This window comes from Gouania willdenowi, chromosome 24 (genome assembly GCF_900634775.1).
Source record: "Gouania willdenowi chromosome 24, fGouWil2.1, whole genome shotgun sequence".
NCBI lineage: Eukaryota > Metazoa > Chordata > Actinopteri > Blenniiformes > Gobiesocidae > Gouania > Gouania willdenowi.
The window spans coordinates 24,475,543-24,488,841 of record NC_041066.1 but is presented as its reverse complement, the minus strand read 5'-3'; the positions used below and the strand labels follow the sequence as shown (position 1 = coordinate 24,488,841).

General features: G+C 39.4%; 1 protein-coding gene across 1 annotated transcript in view; it reads right to left on the bottom strand.

Annotated features, from left to right (window-relative positions):
- The window catches only part of LOC114457548 (exostosin-1-like), a 140,100-nt gene extending 127,939 nt beyond the window's left edge, over positions 1-12,161 (bottom strand). The window contains exons 1-3 of the mRNA XM_028439491.1: positions 11,692-12,161; positions 8,700-9,117; positions 4,259-5,010 (exon numbers count right to left, since the gene is read on the bottom strand). Of these exons, the coding sequence (XP_028295292.1) occupies positions 4,259-5,010; positions 8,700-8,972 (1,025 nt within the window). The 5' untranslated portion in view covers positions 8,973-9,117; positions 11,692-12,161. The remainder of the gene's footprint in view (positions 1-4,258; positions 5,011-8,699; positions 9,118-11,691) is intronic.
- Positions 12,162-13,299: the final 1,138 nt, after the last annotated feature.

Genomic DNA, 13,299 nt, shown 5'->3' with positions numbered 1-13,299 from the left:
TTCTGAGGGCCCTCCTGCCTCAGGCCCTGAGTCCGGTCCAACCCCCCCACCCCACCCCCCACCCCCCAGTCGTGGTTGTTGGTTAAAACACTCCAGCCATGTTTGTCCATCAAACACAATGATCTGCTCCAGGTAAAAGCAGCACAAAGCCACCAAAAAAAACTCACAAGCCATAAAGAGATAATATATAAAGAGACTTTGATGGAAAAAGATGTTATGTATACACATACTGTGTATAGCCACACACTGATATTTAAATGTCCTGTTTCTATTTGAAACTGGTAATTTGCTGTGTATTGTAGAGACGTCTGCTCTCAGCAGGTGAGTTCAAATGATGTGGAGAAAATCATTGTGTGAAGCGAAGACAAATCTAAGCACAGGCACTGCTTCATTTACATTGTGACACTCACCAATGTCTTCCTATTGGTCTCCAGCTGCAGTGCGTCGTTACAAACACCGTCTAAGGTTAGGAAAATAAAAAACAACAAAGAGCTAATGTGGGTTCAGATAGTTCTAAGATGATCTGTGAGTAAAACGTGTATATGTGTGGTAGGGTTTCAAATTAGCACCTGTCACTCATCCAAAAAATATAGGTAACTCGCTCCTCCAATAAGCCGACTTTGAGATATAATTTCTTTTAAATTAAAAAAAAAAACTTTACTTTTATATAAAAGCAGTGACAAAAACTAAGGGTCACAATTATAAACATACTTTGCTATACAAATGCACCTTACTAAAAAACAATCAGTGAAAAACTTACAGTTGTATTTATGCTATTTACTGTTTCCAGGAAATGTTAAAGTTTGTGGGCCGGTAAAATAAATGTAATATTATAGCCCGTTTGGTGGTCTTGACACCACATTTTGGTCGTCTTGGTCTTATCTTTTTTATCAGACTGGCCAGACGTGGGATTTTCCATCAAGACCAGTCGAAACCAGCACTGATCTGCTATTCTTCAACTTCATGAACGTGATATAAAGGCGGGCATACATTGTGCATTTTTGGCCAACTTTGAGACGATTTTTCACTCGTGCGCCTATTTTTGGGATCGGGGAGAGTCTCTGACAAATTGCGTGTCGTGCATCATCGGGCTGGTATTTTTTTAAATTTTAACGGTTTCACAGTATATGACGGTATTTTTTTTTTCATGCATAATCAGGTGTTCACAGTATTTTCTACTGGTTGAGAGATGAATTACTGCAGTAGATTGACTTAGGATGGTCTATTTTACTGTCATGATGAGTGAATATTAGGGATGTAACGATTCACTCAACTCCCGATACGATTCGATTCACAATACTGGGTTCACGATACGATTCTCTCGCGATTTATTTTACAAAATGGGACTGTACATACAGTAAATGACTGAAAAATATTCCTTTACTTTTTTTTGGGAAAATACTGTACTATTTTCCTTTTATTTTTCATTGTCAAAAGAATCCCTTGATAAACTATTCAAAACAATGCAATTTAACTAAAAATAAATCTTGAATGAAATAAAGGAATAATACAAATGAAGAAGCATATTCATTTAAATTCTGGTTCTATAGTAAACAATACAAAACTACATAATAGTTATTTTTCTTTTTAAAAGTGCAACTGAAAATGTATTTTGTCTTAACAATTGGACTTTAAAAAAAAACATTCATTTCACTGTATTTACGTCAGATATTTGTTTGGACCAGCAGAGGGCGCTGGTAACCCAGTGGTCGGTTGGCATGCAGATATTTTGCAGTGAAGAAGAGATGCTATGCTAGCAGACAGAGCTAATAGAAAAACGTGATTTTACAGATATTCACGTAATATTACAGATATTATTTCAGTGCTAAAGGGGTAAGGGATCATTTATGAACATGTTTAAGAGTAGAAGGTGGCCAGAAATAAAGTAGTAGCAGATTCCGCCCGCCACCAACACTTCTGGATAGCGCCCTCTGCTGGTTAAAAAAAGTACTGTGATTCAATTTTCACAGTATCGATGATAACGTGATACCTATGAATCGATTTTTAACTGCCTCACGATTAATCGTTACATCGCTAGTAAATATTGTAGAATAATTCCACACTAGTAGTAATACAAGTTTGCAACAACAGCCCAATGGCTCTTTGCCCCACTAGCTTAGCTTTAGCATTAGCTTGAATTCTAGCTTTAAATGTTGCATACTCAGTGCTGTGGTGGTTTCTTATGGTGAATAAATTAGCGTTTTGTTTGCAGATCCACCAGGACTTATTTCCGCATTATAGGAATTACTAATTGCAACAGAACAACATTGATGAGGTAAGATTCCTTCCTAACAAGTTAATGAGCCCGTACTCACAAACATCCAGTACAAAACATGATCTTTAGATAAAACTTGAATCAAAGTTCTCTACATTCACTCTTTCATGTCTAGAATACAACTGTTAAAAAGGTTGGATCACACTCTCAGACTACAAGCTTCTTTGTTCCCTGCACCCACTCCTTACAAGGTTTTGTGTTTCTCATCGCTGCTCTGCTTCCTTTCAACACTTTTCTACTTTTTTCCCAAAGCAGTGTGAATTCTTACGCGTTCTGTCTCAGGAGATGAGGCGCGACGCACTCGACTCTTCAAACGCACACTAAACAAAACGCAAAACCAGAGTCAAAACAATGAGCAAGAAAAGATCGGAGCCACTAAAGAATATTGAGCAGCAAAAACTCAATAACTACTACACAAAAGTACCTCTTCAACCCCAACGGACCCGCCGGCGGGGGCAGCTCCAGCCTCCGTGACTCTCACGGTTCTAAATGTTGTAAAGAATGAATGAAATCACACATTCTATACCTTTCTGTAATCATAAGAAACTATAGAAGCTACAACTGTAGCTAGCCCACATTCAGAACCAAATACCACAGCACACACACCAGGACATTATGTTCAAAGAGGGAAAAGTTGACATTTCAGCAAACAGGGAATTTTTCCTCTGCTGTGTCACAAAATAAACACAGATCTATATAACAAGAGTCTACGTGAAACTACAGGCTGAGCTGAATCCACTGATATACAGGTCAGGTACGTTACGTACCAAAACAACACCACAAAATCAGAAAATACACAGCGGAAAAAATCAGCAATGATGACAATTTGTATCTTACCTTTGTTGTTTCAATGTGCATAAAACTCCATATTTTAATCAATCTGAATAGTATCGTCAGATAAACACCGCCATTACACATATCCAGCTATTTCAAAGTTGATAAAGGGGTGACCGTGGCTCAGGTGGTAGTGGGTCGTCTTCTGATCGAGAGGTTGGGGGTTCGATCCCAGTACCTGACTATGTGTCGAAGTGTCCTTGGGCAAGACACTGAACCCTAAGTTGCTCCCAGTGGTCGACTAGTGCCTTGCATGGCAGTCCTGTCCCACTGGTGTGTGAATGTGAGAGTGATTGGGTGAATGAGCTGATATGTAAAGCGCTTTGAGACTGTTTCAGTGGTGATAAAGCTCTATATAAAATCAAGTCCATTAGTCCATTTACCATAATTCTATCCAATGAGTGCACAGCACTCGCGCGTAAAATGGCAGGTCCCTCCTTTACCCAGCTCTGATTGGCCAGGGCTAAAGCCCCTCCCATAGTGTTTGATATTACCAATTTCTACAGGCTCTCAGCTTTCCAATGCCATGTCAAACATTCTGATTGGTCAAAGTATTGCTGAGTAAAACCCATGTGTAACGCCACCAAAGAGTGGAACCATAAATAGCATTACGCATGGCACAGCAGAAACCTCAATAAAAATAGATGTTTTTTTCAAGCCAAATTGCAACATCTAGTGGTCAAACATAACACTAACAATGACTGGAATCAATTTAACTGACATATTACAGTTACACACTTGTTTCCAAACTTGTGAAAAACTTTGGCACAGCCTTCGTTAATAAGAACTGGTTTTATATTTGATGTGAATCTCTAGTTTTTTGTTTTTTTTTGAGGTGGACTACAGATTTCTGTAAATTAAAACATGATTTATTGTCACTCAGTGTCATATATTTCCAAAACTTCCCCTCATCTGTAACCACTACGGGCCCTACTTCAATCTGAACAAAAAATTAGCCATGTAGGTCATGTAGAAGCTCAGAAAAACGTTATTTGCTATGGGTTTGTGATTTTCAGATAAAAGTGATAGATCAGTGAAAAAAAAACTCTAATGTTCAAATGAAACCAGAGTCTGAACTTGGAGATTTTCCTGCAATGGAACAAACAAAGCAGATTTAAAGCGATTAAGATAAAAAAAAAAAGGTCTTACTTTGAGTAGTTTTCATTATCTCGGTCACAGCGGGAGTCCTTGTGCTTCTCCCAGTCTTTCCCGTGTTTACACGTGGTCAGCAGAATCACATCGTCCCCGTTGTGGATGTGATACAGAGCGTTCCTCGTCTCCGAGCCAATACCAGTTAGGTAACGTTTCCCTTTGAAAACCAGCAGGTACTTCCTGGAAGGCGGGGCATCGTTCAGCGTCTTGTGGCCCATGCCACCACCTTTCAGCGGGTGGTCCTTGGAGAACAGAGGGATGGAAACGTCAAAGTTTGGTCGGAAATTGACCATGTCCGCGCTGGCCTTGGCCAACATGGCCTGGCCCACCTCGAAGCCCAGGTCCTCGGTGTAGTCCGGCCACGTGCCGGAGTACAGGTTGAAAATGAGGTGATTCCTGCCATCGCTCCACGTCGGCAGGCTGTGGATACGGGACTTGACGTTCTGCACGTAGTGAGGGGACAGCTGATCCCTGTCCAACGTGTCCACGGCCAGGACGAAAAGGCAGGCCCGGGACGCGTCCGTGGTGTGGAAGCGAGACTCCTGGATGGAGGACAGGATCTTCTGGTAGGTGTCGGAGATCCTGTCCCCTCTCAGGGGAGGGTAGATGTAAACCCTGAAGCCGTTCTGGCAGCGAGAGAAGTCGAAGCAGGTTTCCATGCGGCAGCGTCGGTTCTTGAAAATGATGTCACGGATGGCGCGGCGTTCTCGTGGAGAGGTGTGCTGGTGATGGAGCTGAGGACTGTCCTCCTGGAGACGAGGAAAAGGAAAATTACAATATCGCCTATATCGATATATATACATATATTATAGCTTATTTTGTATTAAAATACTTGTTTCGTCTCAAAACAGCATGAAAAGCTCAGTTTGTTTATTTAACAGGGACATTGTACAAGATGGATTACTGAGTGCATCCTAACCCACGCCTTCTCCGAAACACGCCTCACTATAGAACTCACTCACACATGCTGTCCCTTTATAGGAGAAAAAGCCAAAAGTGGCACATATTGTGAAGCTGTTATTTTCTGTGTGGCAATTTGCATCAGCAAATTTAACCTAGAACTGTCTTTCTGTTAAGGCTTTATTGATTTAAATATAGAGAATTATATTGAATATAGACATTTTGAGAAAAAATATTGAGATATGAGTTTTGGTTCATTTCGTCCAGCCCTAAAGCTAAGAACAGAGATAGATGTGTTAGACGTTTAACCCTGTGTTTTCCTCTGGGGGTGGGGGGGTCCTGAAGACCAGGGGTTCTCAACTTTGCGGTCGGGACCCTATTTGGGGTCACCAGATGCCTTTAAGAACCTAGGAATCATTTCTGAACAATTTGAGCAAATTTTTGCTTATTTTTACCCTTTTTCTCCAACTACACCAAACTCACCATATTTTAACCTATTTTCATCACTTTTTATTGCCATATTTTTGCTCCTTTTAATGTATTTTTTGCTACATTTCTCCCATTTCTGACACTTTGTCAAATTTCAATGTCTTTTCTGCAAATATGTTTAACTTTCAAGACATGTTCAGCACTTATAAACCCTTTCCACCACTTTTCCACCTAATGTTACATGTGTTGACCATTGTCACTTTTAACCTCTTTTCACCAGATTTCATGCTTATTTTTGGTAATTTAACCACATTCTAGATTTGTCATTCCCATTTGCAACTTTTTCTGTCTGTTTTTGCCCACTTGAACTAATTTCTGTGGTTTTTAAAATCCATTTCACCAGCTTTTCCACCATTTTTGGTCACTTTTAACCCATTTTATGATCACTATTATTTCCCCAAAAATCTCTCCCCTTTATTCCTCCTTATAGATGGTTCTGTCTCCACATGACTGTTCTTCAATGTTCATGTCTGTGTTCAACCACCTTCAGGCTGATTTATTGAAGTGTTGTTCCTTCATAATTACTATGATTTCTTGTGATGTCACCTCACTGTGATGTCTAGGCAACATGTCTCCATTCTTCTTCATATCACAGAATGTGCAACAACAAGATTTGGAACGAGAGGGTAAAAATAATGAGGATGCCTCGTTCAGGGATACAGAAGTAATTGTTTAACTACAACACATCAGATGAACTTGGGTTTGCGATGAGCTTCTGTTTTAAAGTTCACCGCCTCTTTTCAACTAATGAAATCACGTAATAAGAGTGTGTGTGTGTGTGTGTGTGTGTGTGTGTGTGTGTGTGTGTGTGTGTGTGTGTGTGTGTGTGTGTGTGTGTGTGTGTGTGTGTGTGTGTGTGTGTGTGTGTGTGTGTGTGTGTGTGTGTGTGTGTGTGTGTGTGTGTCATTTCTCACACAAAGCCTTTATTCTAAGTTTAAGAGGGATGAGCAACACTCGTGTTACCTGTCTGTCTATAGACAGGATCCGGTTGCTCTTTGAAGGACAAACACCACAACGCTGACGTCCTATTGGCTGGCTGACCACAGAGGTCACATTAAAGACATACAAAGAACTATAAGAAGATACTTGGATTCTCTTGGAAACAGAACGACTCAGAAAGATCAAAAGTTTCTGCCAGACGTGATTCACGTTTCATCACCAGTCGGTCAAACTCCTGAAGTTTGCAGACGACACGACCATCGTCGTCTCATCTCTGATGGAGACGAGTCTGACTACAGGTGGAGACAGACCGGCTGGTGTCCTGGTGCAGCCAGAACAACCTGGAGCTCAATGCTTTAAAGACAGTGGAGATGATAGCAGACTTCAGGAAGAACCCAGCCCCCCTCACCCCCCCTCACCCTGGGAGACTCTACAGTGAGCTCTGTGGAGAACTTCTGCTTCCTGGGGACCATCATCACTCAGGACCTCAAGTGGGAGCTGAACATCAGCTCCATCATCAAAAAAGCTCAGCAGAGGATGTACTTCCTGCGGCAGCTGAAGAAGTTCAGTCTGCCAACAAAGATGATGGTGAACTTCTACAGCTCCATCATCCAGTCCATCCTCTGCTCCTCCATCACCATCTGGTACGCTGCAGCTACGGCCAAGGACAAGGCCAGACTGCAGCGTATCATCCACTCTGCAGAGAAGGTCATCGGCTGCAATCTGCCCTCCCTCCAGGACCTGTACGCCTCCAGGATTTTGAGGCATGCAGGAAAGATTGTGGCTGACTCCTCCCACCCCGGTCATTAACTGTTTCAATCTCTCCCTTCTGGAAGGAGGTTTAGGTCCATCAGGACCAGAACCTCCAGACACAAAAACAGCTTCTTTCCCTCTGCCACCATCCACATGAACACACCCCAAGTCACCCATTGAACCCCCCCCACCCGATCACCACCTCCATGATGACATTATCTGCTGCACTGTATATACATATACTGTATATATATATATATATTTATCCTTTATTCTCTCTCTATCCTTTATTTATCCCTCATCCTTTATATTTATCATTATTATTATTATTATTGTTGCTGGGTTTTTTGGTTTTTTTCTTTATTTTATTTTTTTGTTGTTTGTTTTGTGCACCAACTACCAAGACAAATTCCTTGTACTGTCCTTAAAACTGTACATGGCCATTAAAAACATTTCTGATTCTGATTCCTGGCTTTTTAATGTGTCATCAAACATGTTGATCAGTAGTTTCTCAACTGGGGTCCACGAGCTTCTGTTTTCCTAAAAGAGTGAATAAATGCCACAATGTCCTTTAAAATGCAGTTTCTTCTGTTTCTACCAAACTGCACCCACATTCCCTAGATCAGGAGAAGGATCCTAAGGGTCAATCATAGATATCAGGGGGTCCAGGACCCCAAAAACATTTAGCGTGAGAGCTTTCCAACAGACATAAGTCCACCAATAGCTGTGTTTTACAAAATAAAAGCAATATTTCTCTATAAGACAGAGTCAAACTACGATGGCCTCAAGTCACATAAAAAAAAATTGTTTTATATCCCAAGAAAGAGTAACTTTATGTTTTTAACTATAAATGAAAACAGATCAGATTTTTTTTCTTACATTCCCACATGCAGTTATGGACCAATGAAAATAGTTTAAAAAAAGGGTTATGTTCATATTTCCAGAGCGTGAGCGTGAGAACCAATGCATATCTGTGACTAATCATTAGTGATGTGAACAGTCTATGTTCATAGCTCTAAGCTGATCACATTACAGAGAGCTGAGACATATGCTAAGTAGTTTACTGACAAACATGTTTTAGAGGAGCTGACATGTCCACCAGATATGATGTATAGCAGATCTACTTCTATATTCTGAGAGAGTGGGTGGAGCTTATTACTATACCATATTTACCTTTCTATGTGATGGAGTTCCTGATATATTGGAAGATGAAAATGGAAGAAAAATAAGGACACGCCCCCCCCTCACTAAATTGTCCATATCTCAAAAAGTATTCATCCAATCAAACAAATAATTAACAGTGTGAATATTGAATAATTAAGGATTAATTGGTAAACATTTCTGATTTGTTTGTTACCTCCTGCTCGCCCCCCTCCAGGTACGGCTCCAGCAGGACGCTGGACTCCGGCCAGTGCCTGGGCGACCTGGAAGGGCTCCTCTGAGGCAGCGGCTGGTGCACGTCCTGGTACTTATGGGAGTACTGGTACTCCTGTGGTTGGTTGTACTGGTGGTCCTGGTACGGCTGAGGCTGCTGCTGCTGGAAGTCCTCGATTTGCAGAGCCCACAGGTAGACGAGGAAGAGAAGACCGGCCCCCACAGACACGAGCAGGTACCGTTTCTTGGCCTGCATGTGTGCTGCGGGGGGGAGGAAGAGGAGGAGGAGGAGGGGGCTCGGGGAGGAAGAGGGGAGGACGGAATGGAGGGAGAGATGCAGCAGGAGGAGAAACGAGGAGCTCGTCTCTATCCACAGCTCGACATCCTGGAGATTTGAGTCACTGCAGGAAGGAGAAAAAACAGCATTTATAGACATTATTACATCAAGCGTGTCAAACAAGGTCTACAATGAATAAACACAACAAAGTATGAAGTTACTTTAATGCACGTGTCAAACTCGAGGCTCGGGGGCTAAAATCGGCACGTTTAGAGCATCCAATTCGGTCCACAGGAGAAAGTAACATTGTGTAAAAAATTACCTAATTTTGTTGAAATCTCCTCCCCTCCAAATACACAAATGTACGGAAGCAGATTAGGGACAATTTTGATGAGAAAATAATGTTAAGCAAATCAAGAACAAAATTGAAATGTTGTGAATAAAGTCGAAAAGACGAGATTAAAGTCGAAATTTCAAAAACAAACAATATCTTGATAAAAATTGAGGGTTTACTCTATCGCCATCATATTTCAACTTTATTCTCAAAATTTCAACTTTATTCTTGATTTGCCCAAAATTTATTTCTCCATCAAAATTCTCCCTAATTCGAATCCTTACAAATTCAACGTAACGCAACAATATTTTCCGTAATTTGCAGTTTTCCCATCCTTGTATCACATGATGGCACTCATTTTACATCTGAAATTGTTGAAGTTTTCCAAAAACCTGCAATTTTCCAAAAAAATCAAAGAGAAGTTCCTGCAGGGACTGATACCATTGGTGCCTCACACACTTTAAAACATATTTTAGTTCAGGGGCCAAACACGGACCAGGTTGATGTCAAGTGGGCTGCAAATTTTGGGCGGGAAAACAAGCAATTTCAACATTCTTCTGCCCTATAAATATATGTAAAGTAATGAAAGTTACAGCCAATATCCAATCTTTAAATTTCCTCAAGTTTGTGACCAATTTTCATTCAATTTGGGAAAAAAAATGTAAAATTTTTTATAAAATTGCAGGATTTTGGAAAAAAATAATGTCTTTTTCAGCTATTTGCGATTAAAAATGACTGATAAAAGCGTGGGAAAACTGTGAGACATGGAAATATTGTGGATATATATTGAATCTAAGTATTTGAAAGGGCTGAAAGATCTACAACTGAATTACTTTGTATTTTTTTTACACAATGATTCTGTAATTTTGACTTGATCCTGCAGGCCAAATTTGATGCTCTAAAGGGCCATATTTGGTCCCCAGGCCTTGAGTTTGACACAAGTGAAAATTACAGGCACTCGTTTTCTCACCTTAAATCTGTGATGGTCAAACTGCTCCGTATTTGTCAGAATAAAATAATAAGCTTTCTAAAAAGTCCACACTTTCAAACTTTATGTTCAAACCCTTTAAGCGTTTTTAAAGTTTGAATGTTTTATTCTGTGCAGAGATGGAGGTTTTAAATTATCCAATAAAAAAAAAAGTCAAAATCTGTTCCAAAATGTGTTTATTATGACAGAAAAGAAGACGATAAACCTTAATATGTTCCCTCCAGCCTGTTTTTTCCTTCTCTTTCTAAAAATAAAATGTTCTCCTCACATTTGAAACCAACAGTCGTACCATTAACCAGCTGATGCTCAATCCCACATTTCATTTATTAAATAACTTCAGTGGATTCACAATATCTGCTCTGATTCAGTCTGTTACCCAACACTAAGTGGTTGTTGGTTCAAATCCTGACACTTCTTATAAAAACATCCACAGTGACTTCAACATGTTCACACTTTATTTCCCTTTATGTTCCTCAGGATTTCATTCATGCATCACTTTTATTATCAAATATTCAGTATTTACTGAATTTTTACAAACGTTTTTGATTAAACTATTTAAAAAAATGTAAATCACTCAAACTTAAACTAGAGATCAAAGTGCTTCACAGAAATGTTTTATAATGCACACAGAAGTAATTTAATAAAATAATGAAAAAGATGATAAAGAGTCAAAAATTAAAATCTAAAAAAGCAGAGAATGGAACATTTTTTTAAATATTAAACTTTAAAATTTGCATAACCAAAATAAGAACCTAAATGAAGCCATATTTTGTTAAAGACTAATTGTATTTCTACAATAAAGGTAAAGTATAAGGTTTGACACACATTTGTTCACCTTTACGAGTTTAAAACCATGTTTGTAATGGAAAGTGTTGTAATTCTTCCTTGTGTGAGTTTAAAATGTTCACATAGCAACATTAGACAGACTTTCCCTGCTTTTAATGTGAAACTGTGTGAACAGAGCATTAATAAAAAGCATTTCATTCTTAAAATGTATTATTTACTATAGGAGTTCGGCACGTAATGGACGTAGAAACTGGACCGTGCCAACATGCTCGATGAGTGCAAAATGGTTTGTAATTAAAATGTAAGGTTTAGACAAACATGCAACACAAAATATTACATTTCTTCAGTTTATCTCATCACATTTAGGATTTAAATCATACTTGGAATGAAAAGTGCTGTAATTTACGCCTGGTATGAGTTTAAAATGTCCACAGCAACATTAAACAGGGGTAATAATAAAAAGCATTTAATTCTTAAATTGTAGAATTTCCTAATGGAGTTCGGCGCGTAATTTACGCAGAAACTGGGCGGTGCAAACATGCGTCGTTTGGGAAGTTGATTTGAGATGAAAGTGTTTTTAATGAGCTCACCTGTTCACACTGAACACCTGTGGTGGTGGTGGGAACACCTGGGGCTCGTGCTCGGTGCTGCAGCCGCAGCGCAAAGCCTCGGGGAAACCACCATAGTGCTCCAGCACCGGGTCACTAATCCACCATCACACACTGGGATCATCCGCTCAAACTTTACCGGAGAGATGAGACGCACGGCGGCAGCATTCATCCATCCAGGACCCCCAGCATCATCCACACACACCGCGTTTGGCTTTGACATCACATGGGATCCAAAGTTCAGCTGTTAAACACACGCTCCTACTATATTACACTATATTACACTAATACTACTGTACTACTACTGATGAGGCGTGTGCACGTGCACGAATCAGCATCCAGGTGAGGGTCAGTCCGTCCTGCGCCAGATCCGTGCGTCAAATTCCGGTGGTCCCGTGGAAATCAATCACGTAGATGTAGAAGTAACAGAATCCATGTCCTCATGTCCTCATGTCTCCATCCTCAGTGTGATCTGGTGCTTCAGCCCCGCGCAGCATCAGCATCAGCATCATCCGCAGCATCAGCATCAGCATCAGCTGGAGGAGTCACAGGCTGAGGAACAGGACTAATCATTACTCAGCATCAGCTGATGTTTGCATGACACTAAACAAGAATTAAAACATCACTCACTCACTGTCCACGTGCACAGAAAACTTCAGTTTCATTGCCAACATATTTTTTACATTTAGCTCATTTTTCTTTCATTTGAGACAGAAATTCATGTAAAACAGCATGTTCTATATCATTAAATAATAACATTGTGTAAACATGAAGAATATATCTAAATGTGGATGTTTCATATAAATGTAAAAGTTAAATGTAAATGTTGACTGTAAATCTAAATGTTAAATTGGTGGCCAAGCATAAAGCTAAATGTTTAGAAATTGGCAACCAATTTAACATGAAGATTTAGATAGACATTTTACATTTAGATAGATTTACATTTAACCTTTAGATTTAACTTTATATTTATATTTCATGCACACATTATGACAATGATATAGAACATGCTGTTTTACAAAAATTAGCATTAGATTAAATGTAAATGTTAAATGTAAATATTCACTGTCAATTTAAATGTAAAAGTGAAATCTAAATGTAAATCTGAATGTTAAATTGGTGGCCAAGTATAAAGCTAAATCTTTAGAAATTGGCAACCGATTTAACACTTAGATTTAGATATATATTTAACATTTAGATTTAACACATTTATTTTTCATGCACACATTTTTGACAATGATATCGAACATGCAGTTTTACGTGAATTTCTGTCTCAAATGAAAGAAAAATGAGCTAAATGTTAAAAGTATGGCAGCTATGAAACACTGACCTAATATTTACTTCACTTTTCCATCCTAATGGAAACATAACAGAGCGATGTGGTTGTTGTTGTGCACAATTATTAAAACAACACAATATCCAAACATTACCTGCATTCATTGTATGAATGATTGCGTTCTATTTAGGTGTGTGCGTTGACATGAATCTAACGATACATTTCATGATTTACATGTCACAATACGATATATCCCGATATTAAACAATACGATATAATGGGGCGCCGAATGTAAAAACTCAGTCAATGTTTCA